Raw genomic sequence first — 12,277 nt, 5'->3', positions numbered from 1 at the left:
AAGTCTCACAAATACGATGTTCGTACGCTACATTTTTAATTCCGTTCACGGGCTGACGTAACTCGAGTACACAACGCTGCTTACTAACACAGCGATGAGGTCAATTACGATAACTCAACCATTAATGAACTCGTAAATTAAGATCATGTGTGACGGAGCGGCACGTTTGGTGTCCAAGAAGAGGCTCACGCAAAGTTCATCCCGAAGAAATCTCGGTCGATTTCTTCTGCTGCCGGAAATGTGTAAATAGAACCGTGCTACTTAGCTCGTTAGGTTTTACTGATTGCTGGTAAGGATGTATTTTTAACTCAAAAAGGCGAGACACCCGTCGAATCTTTAGGTGACACTTCAAATAGCTCACATACTTGCCTGAAACCGGTCTTTCTGTCGTCAACTTGCACTCTAAACACAAAAAGACCACTTATGATTACTTTTTTATCGTAGATCGTAGAAAACTGTAGACTCGTGTATCGTGAAAAACTATTTCTTATCTTCATCTTCATACATTCACACTGGTAATTAATATAAAAATGTCAATCGTAATTATTGAACTCGGAAATGCATGCATTCAAACAAACATCCATGAACTCTTGATAAACCTTTCAACGTGAAACTAAATTTATTCTTCGCGAACAGCGATGAACCGATATGTAATTGAATTATTTCATCAAACGATTGACGGTTTAATTCACAGGTCATGAGACCCAGACGTCTTGCATGTTCCACCATAATGAGAAGCAATGACTAATTTCGACTCAATTTTCTGCACACCATCTAAAAAAAAATAGCATTATTCAATGTGCATCTTTAGCTTCTCTATGCAGCGCATTCTTCTGTCTACTCACCGATATTCCGCTCGAAAAGCAGCAGAGAAAGTAAGTACATGAAGAATAGTAACGCGAAGGGAAACACTTTCGTCCGACGAAACTCCGTAACGAAACAGCGTAAGATTGCATCGTTAATCAGAAGAAAATCGGCAGTTTGTTAACGAAAAATATATTGTATATTTTGTTGCATCTAGTTTCTACAATTACACCTTGTTGCGGTAGGCAGTAGAGAATCTTTTCACCTTTTTTCCTTTTCAAAGAATATATAACATAAATCCATTTGTTCCAATAGCAATGATCGAAATCCAAAGTAACGCGACAAATCATATAAATCGTTTTCGATACGAAAATATACCATTAAAACGAAAATTAATTTCATTAATCATTTAAACGTCGTTAAAAAATATTTATAATGGAAATTAATTTATCACGTTGTCGTTATTTCACGAGGTAAGACTCAAGACGTGCAATAAAAGAAAATATAGGTTCAATGAACGTTTCGTTCATTTAACTAGATAGAGTGTAAGATTCGTGTCGAACAATAAATAAAAAAGGATAAATATGGAAAATCTTTATGCGTGTCTTTTATCTTCCACGTGATCTTTTCTTTTCTTTTCTTTTTTTCCAGAAAAAAGTTTTAAAGAATTATTTCTTGGCACAATCTGTAACTTTCATAAAATAAATAGGCAAAGAAATGCACTAGTGACAATGCAGAAATAATGAATTGTATTTATAAAAGTCATAGATTGTTTTATGGATAAGGCTCTTATAAAATAATTTTTATAACTAAAAAACAATGTAATTCTGTATTGCTTTCAATCTTGCAACACTCTACAATATTATGTACGTATAATTGCGTATAATTGCCCTTCGTTATCTACAGCATTACTAATTTCACGGAGCGTTATTCTTTCGCAAAATTTTAAGTTATTTTCTATCGCTTGCAGAAACAATGTTTTCTCTTTTTTCCTCTCTTATAATTCGTTAACGTTAAAACAAGTTATGGACCGACTTCATCAAATGTTCATCATCGATTTGATTCTATGTAGGTCAGTCTTCGCCTCAATAGACGTCTTGGTATATTTTTTATTTTTATTTCATTTCTATGTGGTCTATTTATTTCATTTTTATGATCTATGATCAGTTGAATCAAATTCCTCTATACAGTGTGCGTTTATGATATTTCATAGAACTTATTTGATGCACATTGATAGAACATTTGTGGTCTTTCCTCTGTTCTTTAAATTATTATACATGTATATAATGATTGAGGTGAAATTGTTTAATAATTTGGTAACTAATTCATTCACGCCTCGTTCAATAACGGATCACTACTACGGGTCGGTACAATTATGCACGGTGAAACTGGTTGGTAGGACTAGACAAGGTTTTGTGTATAAAGCGATATTCATTAGTGAAACAGAATAGTTTAAATAATCTGTCTATAACTAGATTACAATTGTCTTCGATTGAAACACAGCGCATTCCATGAACTTCGCATTTTGTTATTTTTTGTCTTTTTTAATTAATTTCACGAAGCGCGGATCGAACGCTTTTTACGTATTCAGGACTGTTAGGAAAATTTTCCGGAGATATAAACGTAAGATTTACCCTCACATATAAGATCAAACGATGCGATTATGAAATGAAATGAAACATTAAAAAATTTAATTATCACATCATAAGTAACATGATTAAAAATAGAACTAAAAATTGTTGTGTATATATATGTTCGATATATGAGTGCATATATATATATATATATATATATACATATAACATTATCTTCGAACATTTATCTAAATATTATAATTGTATAATATAAATAATAAAAACTTCAAATATACATAAAAATCTCTATAGATTGAAAGATCATTTCAGCTATAATTAATATCTCTAATGTACAAGCTTGTACTGCCCGCAAATATGATTGACTCGCAATGATAAATACAAATTTTGTAACTAATTAGCGTAAGATTACATTAGACACAATTCTTTTTTCCCCTTTTTTTGATAATATGGCATAAATGACAAATAAAAGTGACGAGAGCGATTTAAAAAGTAAAACACTCGATAAAGTATAGTGTCTATGCAATCAATTACAGCTTTCTTCAGCTCCTTGCCTCAAAAAAAGGCCGACGAAATTAACGTAATACTTACATTACCGAAGATATATCTAATCTCTCTTGTTTTCTTTCACCTTAATCGATATTAACATGTGAACACTCCAAGTCTAAAAATACATTTTATACATATTTTAATTCAGTCGAATTTTTCCTCCTTAAACGCGACTTTAATAGCTTCGCCAACATGTTCCACTACGAATGCAGGCTTGACCAGGCCTTCTTCGACTGGTAAGAAATCTCTAGGATTATGTTCCGGTACAAAATCCGAATCTCGTTTATGAACACCAGTTTCAACTAAAATACTAATACAAGCTTTTGCGCTAGGCGGAGTGATATCCTTGTTCAATAGTTTCTTCAGTTTATCAAACTTTAATGCTTCCTCTTTCGCGGAATATGCCAGATATTTATCATACAAATTTGCACCAAAGATATCAGTATTGATGTTATCTCTGTAAAATTATATTGAATTTAATACTCATTTTAATTTAAAAAATTATGTTAGTTTTTTGATGATATCTTCAAAGTATTAATTACCCAACAGCATATATAGTATCAACATTATGATCTATTCCAATACTTCTAGCATGCTCATGGAGCATCTGATTCGCATGATAGTATGTAACTTCACTAGGTTTTCCGACTAGAGCAGAATATATCATATCTTTTCCTGTAATCTTTTTATACAAAGATTCCAGACATAACAGAAAAGCACCATGCCCGTATCTAGGAATTGGTGCTTCTGATACCCACAATAAATCCATATTACATGCCAATACTGGAATGTGTGGATATGGGATATTATCAGATAAACCAGCAGGCATGCCATTAGTCATTAAAAGATCTACCATTAATTGTAATGGGGTTTCCCAAGAAATTGGTTCGCTAAATAACACAATGCCTTCTATTGCAGGAAAGTTTGGATTCACAGGACCGCATACTGGATTTCTCTTTTTCACATTTACATAGTCTAAAGATGGGAAATTTTTAACTAGTTCCTGAATAGTTGTTGTTTTTTGGAAACCCAATTCTTTAGCTATTTCTTTAACTGGCCCTTGTCCAGTTATTAATACTTGTTTATTATGAAAATGTTCGAATAATTTTAATGGTGAATGAGCCATAACAACTTGTGATTCTTTCACTTCAATTCCTATCCATTTGGATAGATCTGCTGCTTTTTGACTACGCAATGCATTTCCACTGTTGGTAACAAACACAGTTGGTACACGAAATTTACCATCTTTTCCTTTAAGTTGTTTAAAAGCCTCTGGTACAGGTGGTAATACATTTTTGCCACGTACTATTACGCCATCAATGTCAAAGAGTAAACCAAATTTTGGTTTAGAACTTAGATGCTGAAAATCAAGAAACTTCTTAAATATAATAATCCTTAAAAAAAAAAATTTCACTAATATTCATTATTTTCTGTATCTTTATATGTATAAATGAGACCAATGCTCTTTATACGTTTCATAAGGGGATCTATAGTTACTTCATATTTTTGAAGCAAGATATTAAAACAGCTACACAAGACCTTGAAGTAAGATGTAAAAATATACTCATCATGTTATGAATGCTATGCAATATATTTTTATACTAGCACATAAAGCAATGTCTGATAAGTTTTGCATCATTTGTCTTGATTGGCATTATAATTATAATCCAGAATTAATTTTTACGCAATGTGTTACAAAAAATTATATATATAATATACATTTGTTATTTTTCAATTAAAATAATAATTAATAAGAGTTTACACTAAATTCGTTAATAATTTATAGAAAAAATTGTTTATAAAAATTCAAATTTTAAAATAAAAGGTAATTCGTTTTAATTAGTATTTTTTAAATGGCATTTGAAGAAGGAAGAAGAAAAAGAATAAGGTAAAGAATAGAATTATCAATAAACGTAAATCTCTTCACATAATCGAATAAATAAATTATTACTACATTCTCAATTTGCATTAGTGGAATGAATTCAATTCGATTAATCTATGCCATAAACAAAAGAAGGCATGTATTACTTTGGAATACAGTAACTAGAATCGAATATAACAATGGCGTATGAAATGTAACTCACTCTAACCCCCGTAAACCTCGTGATGTCTGGTCGTAACAATATCTTCATAATTGCCATTCTGTCAGTGTCAAATGCAAGTAAAGATATAGCGATAATATCTTAAAGTTGCACTATATTCAAAGGCTACTTCTCATAGATTGATTATGCATAATGCAACGTTTTGAGGTTATAATGATCTACAGATCGCACAGTATATTTGACCGTGTTTTTCCCGCGTGCCGTAAGAGGACACAATTTATATTACATACTACAAAATACAGCTAACATTATTATCATGTATGATACATAATGCCTTTTGTTTTTGACACAAAGTTCTTCTGAATCAATTGAAGAAAGGGTTCATCTAGATGGATTTCCAGATAAATCCTTATCTTATATTTAAATGGAGTTCAATTAACTAAGATTAATAGTAAAGTCGATTCCATAGTCATATACACTATACGCAGGTCCGACAACTCCTATGGAGGCGGGTGTTATCATTTTGCTCACGATTTGATGTAGCCTAGTTCCTTTATTAACCGCATGGCGCTACAACAAAATTCCTCAGTGGATATCATGGTGCATATGTGCGTCTGAATCATATAAACAGATCTCGATGTTCATCTAACATAGACTAGGGCAAACCGTCCGAAAATTGAAACGTGAAAAATCGACATGAAAGACACGAATGTGTGATGGCCTAGCGACAGTTTCTGTCTGAAGAATCTTGTTGTAGCGCCATACGGCTAATGAGGGAACTAATACAGATCAAAATGATAACAGCCCCCACCACCAAAAATTAGCTGGACCTGTACCTGTGTCGATTCGAATGTTGATAGCTATACTACCAACTGTCAGCAGAAAGATGACAGTGTTAATATATCTTTTTATGTAGGATTTTCGTATTAATGTATTAACAGATACATTGGAAAAATTGTTAACGCTTATTGATCCAATTCAATCCCTTGTCATAAATTTTTTTATATTAATTGTTGATTTTTGCGACCTATTGATCAACCATTGTACGCATGTTTCATGCGGAATAGTTGCGTCGTAACAAAGTTTAGTTATCTTGATTAGAACTACAACAATTAAGAAAGCAGATAAAGGGTTGGATAACCTGTATCTTGAATCTAGCCGAATTTTTAACAGTATACTTTCGGATTTTTTAACTCATTTCTTTTTTGTATTTTCACTACATCAAAATGTTTATAAAACCACTTAAAGTAAAATCTAATAATCAATTGAAAGGAACAGAAAGGTTAGTATAATCTGATTGTTTAGTTATAATGAGTTATATGTACAAGAGATTATATGTATATTAATGAATTCTATATTATTTATGATCAGGAAAAAATTATGCGAAGAAATTTTAGCAGCATATCCGACGCTGACAGATGAAGAAACGCAATCGTTGATTCCTAAGAAAGAGACGATAAGCGTTATGAAAATTTTAACTTACAGTGGCCACTCTGGAAAAGTATATTGTGTAGCTAAAATACCCATGTTTTTCCAACTTGAATCTTTGCATCAGGCAATATTACCTACTATATTCACTTTATGGCATCATCCAAATTTGTTAAGGACTTTCACAACCTATCCTCCAGTTGTAACAAAACTAGCTGCAGGTGCAAATTTAATGTTGCCTGGAGTCAGTATCAAGGAGCCTGTAACATTATATTCTTTTGGAAAATTACAAAAGGGTACACCTGTTTCAGTAAACACAGATGATAATAAGGTACATTATTATAAAAGTTTTTCTTATTTTAGCATAGTTGTAAAGAGGTATAATTATAATTCCTTTTGGCCTAGGCACCGGTTGCTGTTGGCTTTACCGCTCTTTGTAGCGAAGACATGTACATGTCTGGAGGACATGGAAAATGTGTAGAAATTATACATGTAATAGGTGATACACTTTGTCAATTAGGGAAGCCTCCTGTAAGGCCAGACTTAGGACCACCAAATATTGATACAGATAATGATAAATTGAAAAATATAAATGAAATAAGTGAGCCGAGTAATGATAATAATGAAGAATCACTTGTTGAAATAATGGACGATTTAGAAATAAATAATGATAGAGTATCAGAGATTGAATCTCCTTGCGAGGAAGAAAATAAAATAGAGGAATCTGATGAAATAAAAAATTTATCTATCGGTCAAGAAGAAGCAACTGTGGATCCACTAAAGGAAATGGACAGTTTGTTAGAATATTGCTTTTTAAAAGCTTGCAAAACTTCAGTAAAATCTAATGATTTACCTATGTTGACATCCAATTTCTTTAAAAATCATTTAATAGCTGCATGTCCACCAGATAAAAACATAGATATAAAAAAATCTCGGTATAAAAAGCTATCATTGTTTTTAGCAGAAATGAAAACAAAAGGTGTTATTAACACTTCTGTAACTAAAGGTGTTGAAAGTATATTATCGATTAAGGTAAGATTTTTTAATGGAAGTTTGTTGGAACGTTTGTTACTCTTAATATAATTGTGCTATACCCTTTTGTAGTTTAATCACCCTCTTATAAAAGAACTAGTCATTGTGGAGGAACATACACCAATCCAGGAGCCAGTTGTTTCTAATGCAGCAGTTGTCTCCGAATGTTATAAAGTAACTGCCGATGTTTTGCCAGTACTATCAAAATTCAGATATGAGTGAGTATAGTGTCACACTCAGGATGTGTCATGTTGCCGCGATACAATAATTGCAAAAAGAATGATTTTCTCTGCAGAGCAGAAGTTGACAACTGTTACATCATATACCATTATGCTGTATTATATGATACGAATTATATACATTTTACTCCCATACAATGATTGCAGAAAAGGGGACATTATGAAAAGAGCTGAAATCAGAAAATGTTTTACTGAATATGTGAAAGCGGAGAATCTTCAGGATGGAAAGTAAGCAGTGCTTGGTCGATTATGTGTTTTATCGCGATTTGGTATGATCATTTAATTGGTTTTGTTTATAGGATACTGAAATTAAACCCGCAACTCGCAGGTATTATGAAAACCAAAGCGAATGTGGAAACTGTGTTGATGGAGGATGGAATAAATAAGTTTATTGGACGTATGACGCATATGCACGAAGTCACTTTAGCTGGAAATAAATTGTTACACACGGGCAAGTTGGAACCTATTGACATGAGAGTCACCGTCCGATCCGGTGGTAAGAAGGTACAGTAATTGATCTCCAAAATTACAATACGTACAATATTATGGAAACGTTAATATTTACTTAGTACTTTTATTACAGGTTACGCTAGTAAACAATTTAGAAACATTTGGTATAAATTCTAAAGAGTTCAGCAAGGAATGCCAGAGCATTGGAGCGAGTGCAACAATTACGGACGAACCGGGAAAGAAAACTCCGAGTGTTCTGGTTCAAGGGAATCAGATTTTATACGTGTACAAATTACTTACGGGTAAGTAGTGAATTAACGTTTTATGAGATATAAACATCTTTATGCTTAAGTCAAGTCAATGTTAATTTTTCAGAAAAATATCAAATAAAGAAGAATTATATAAGAGGATTAGAATTCGCCCCAAAGAAGCAAGGTTCTCATAAAAAATAGGTTGCCTGTCAAAAATTATCACGTGATAGATGTAGCGCTACGTCAAATTTTACCTCATAAACGATTAAATTTTTATTTATTTCCGATACGAAACTATCCTATTACAAGATTAAATTTTTACAGAATCATTTAAGAATCTCTTGACTATAAAAAAGACTGTATGTAGTCTTTATGATTGATACTATGTTGAATAAACGTTCATTAGAAACGTAGGCCGCATTCGATTCTGCCCACATCAAAGCCGTCTGATGCCGCTACATCAAATCGGTGTTACTACTTGAGATTTCAATTTAGGACGTCCTTAATTCCAAATATACGTATGCTGCCATCTCAATATATTTTTTTCTAAAAATATTTTTTATTAGGTGTTTCACTAATTCATTAATTACTAACATTGAATATCGAATACAGGAAAACTTCTATGGATTGTAATTGCAATTTGATTGATCAATAAATGAATTCGCAACAAAATTTTATAGTTATTTGTCTATCCCTAATCTTTGATAAACGATTGGAACAAAAACAAAATGAAAGAAAACTGATGACTGGATGAAAAAAGAATCGGGAATCGAAGTTTGTTAATATAATTTATTGTATATCGAGGTTTCAACATGGAAAAGTACAAATATTGCAATATAGGGCCCGCGAGCTCTCCTCGGGTGGGAGGGAGGGAGGGAGGGAGGAGGGTACGATTCACAGGAAGGAGAGACAACGCACGTTTGAGATATCTCGAGAATTTTTTCTTCATTTGTTCTGACGAAAATGTGCTTGCTATGCACTAAAACCGGGGATATGAGGTATACATATGCAGATCTTATGTGTTTCCACTGTATTTTTTCTTTTCGCTTACCTGGCGATAGGGAAAACTCAGTGGGTTGACGAGCAATCCACCGATATTTCTTTTGAGTAAAGGAAGGTTCCCTCCTCTCCACGGCCCCCGCATATATTTAATACTCGTTTTGTTCTTTTTCTTTCTGCTACCAGTACGCACGGGCGCGTTACGATTGTGACGCGCGACGCGCACGTGCGTGTCGTGACAGTTATTACTCTTTTTTTTTTTTTATCATCATCATTACCATCATCATTAGCATCATCGCTATCATCTTCACTTTCTATTCCTTAACTAAGCAGGCGACCTTCGGCAACCATGATCACCCAATTTGATCGATTCTCCATCTAATTCGTCCATCGAAGAAACGACGAGTTCAGAAAGTATCTTAAAAGTACTTATTTCTCAAATTTTCCAACTTGTAAGACGATATTACTTTCTGATTGGATTGACGGGTTTTTTGGGCGGATATGACGTAACACTTCGGTGACTGTTCTCTAGATTTCTCAAGATAACGCGAATCTTGTATTTTTACAGTCATACGTTCAATATTTAGGGGTCGCTCGTCCGCGAAGTGTTTAACTATATGTAGCTCTCAAAATTTACTTTCTGGGAAACAACTGATCGTTTCTTAGCCGCCATCGACGAATTATGGTTAAGAACATTCGCATTCAACATGAAATATTTCAGAGCACCCTTGGTTTTTATTTTACTAACTTCCTCTTTAATCTCAAAATAAATAACTTCGTCCGAGATTATCATCACAATTAGCCAAATCTTGATCTTAATCTCGATCAACGAGCGTTATCACGGCTGCAACGAAGTGCCTTCGTCTCATTCTCTCCGTCTCTTTCTCACCGAAATTTCGTTATTATCGTTACCATCTCGTGTGTCTATATCATTCACCCTCACTCTCTCTTTCTCTTTCCTCGTGCTCTCGTTTAGGTACATTTCTTACTTTCATACTCGCATTCTCTCGGTCTCTCTCACTCTCGCTCTTTCTTATTTCGCCTTCGGAATTTTCATAGTTTTTTTTATGCAACACATAATGCGACTAGGTAGTACAGGTTAATTAATAATTAATATCGTTAGTTATACAATAATAACGTATGACTAGACAATGCAAGATAATAATTATATCGTAAATAGTAATAATCATGGATCGCAATTTATATCAACAATTGTGATGGCGCGCACGTGTTCTCGAAAATGTTTTTGTCTGTTTTATTTTTTAAGTCATCTTTGTGTCTTTGTTCTGTGCCACAGTGTGCGTGAATGGTCTCTTTTTCTTGTACGTGTGGGTGCATGTAATCATGTATTTGTGTGTTATGATTGTACGCGGAGTTGTAGTACGTCCAATGTATAATCTTTCCGTTCCTCTATTTTGTTAGATGTTAAAGATACAAGAAGAGTACGTTGAAATGTGTATGCCTCGTGTTGTTCATGTGTATATGGTATGCACCTATGCGTGCACTGTAATTTGTCTCGTGTATGATATAGAAAAAGTACATTAGCAAGAATCTTGTAAATTCGTGTAAATATTCAACACATTTCTAGTTCGTTGCCCTAAAGTGACGTTGAGGCGACGACGAAGAATGCTCGACGGAACCCATCAGGAACGAACATCCCATCGTTGTTTCCTCGAGAAATGAATTCTGTTCCGTTATGAGGATAACCTGCATGCAAAATGCGTATACGTGTGTTCTGCGATGAAGGAAGTGTGTTCTAATTTGCTCCGCTCGGCCGGTTACATTTTAGATCGAATAAACCTCGAATTTGCTATTTGATAAATTATGATTACACGTACGCAATGAAACTATCAATATGATACATAGTTACAACACATAAGTAAATAGAAAAAGTACATAGATCAAACTACTTACGTAACATCGACTTTTAAACATGTATGAATATTTAAATGAATGCACATAATTATAATAGTACAATGTCACGAAAATTATTATAATATTATGCTAATTTCAACTGTAATTCGAGGTTTTACTTGAACCTATTAAGACGGACTTGCGTATGCATATGTACGTGTATCATGTGTTTGTGTATGCGTATATGTATTGTGTAGAGAGGAAGCTTTTTGCTCTGTACTACATATTAAATCGGTATCCCGATTAACCTCTTAAAAAGCACGCCCATATATACTTATTGCACAACAATAGCCGTTGCGGTGTTATTGAGATGCTTGAAAAATTTCCATGTGAGAAATATACGTGTATAATATAATATAATGTAAATACAATATAATATAATGTAATATAATATAATATAATATAATATAATGTAATGTAATGTATATATAGATATATCTAATCTCCACATAATACTTCAATGGGAATTCCTACCTGTAGTTGTATAAATAATACGTGTAAGTAATAATCATGCGATAAGTACACAGTAATATGATAAATGACGATAATTAAATACAGATTATACGTATATAGGTTTAGATTCATTCGTGTTTCGCACCTAGACAAATTGTAAATAAAACCATGCTCGGCCCCATCAGAAAGTTATACGAAGAAAGTATATTTCGCGAAATGCTCGACAAACAAATTATCGATTTAATTTGATTCGAGAGCGCTAGTCGATTGAAGATTCTACTCTTTAAGAGGTTAAGTGATCTGCTGGCGCAACGTTTCTAACAGGATCGATCGATCGTTGGATCGATAGATCGATTGAATTTGGAAACATATCGATGTATCGACGTACGATGGATCGACGGTTAACAGTGATTACACGGTATCCTTCGCGGTGACGGCACCCTGTGAAATTAATTCTTCGAGAAATAATTTCGTCAGGATCCCAATGATGATCAAAGATGCTCTTTGTTACAAAGATAGAAAGA

At 33.3% G+C, this 12,277-nt stretch overlaps 2 protein-coding genes across 2 annotated transcripts; one reads left to right on the top strand and one right to left on the bottom strand.

The window, feature by feature from the left end:
- Window positions 1-1,614: 1,614 nt before the first annotated feature.
- Window positions 1,615-5,413, bottom strand: LOC132910812 (haloacid dehalogenase-like hydrolase domain-containing 5). The gene is made up of 3 exons (XM_060966850.1): window positions 5,030-5,413; window positions 3,488-4,305; window positions 1,615-3,402 (listed from the first exon to the last, which is right to left on the bottom strand). Exons 1-3 carry the CDS (start codon window positions 5,084-5,086, stop codon window positions 3,090-3,092), a joined length of 1,188 nt encoding a protein of 395 aa, XP_060822833.1. The 5' UTR covers window positions 5,087-5,413; the 3' UTR covers window positions 1,615-3,089.
- Window positions 5,414-5,770: 357 nt separating this feature from the next.
- LOC132910800 (eukaryotic translation initiation factor 2D) lies at window positions 5,771-9,059 on the top strand. Its single transcript, XM_060966824.1, has 8 exons — window positions 5,771-6,269; window positions 6,359-6,746; window positions 6,821-7,447; window positions 7,520-7,665; window positions 7,834-7,914; window positions 7,986-8,190; window positions 8,270-8,438; window positions 8,512-9,059. Exons 1-8 carry the CDS (start codon window positions 6,214-6,216, stop codon window positions 8,586-8,588), a joined length of 1,749 nt encoding a protein of 582 aa, XP_060822807.1. The 5' UTR covers window positions 5,771-6,213; the 3' UTR covers window positions 8,589-9,059.
- The last annotated feature ends 3,218 nt before the right edge of the window (window positions 9,060-12,277 follow it).

The sequence above is a fragment of the Bombus pascuorum genome, chromosome 9 (assembly GCF_905332965.1).
Source record: "Bombus pascuorum chromosome 9, iyBomPasc1.1, whole genome shotgun sequence".
NCBI lineage: Eukaryota > Metazoa > Arthropoda > Insecta > Hymenoptera > Apidae > Bombus > Bombus pascuorum.
Note: the sequence above shows the minus strand (reverse complement) of the source record. Positions and strands in the feature narration are given on the sequence as shown.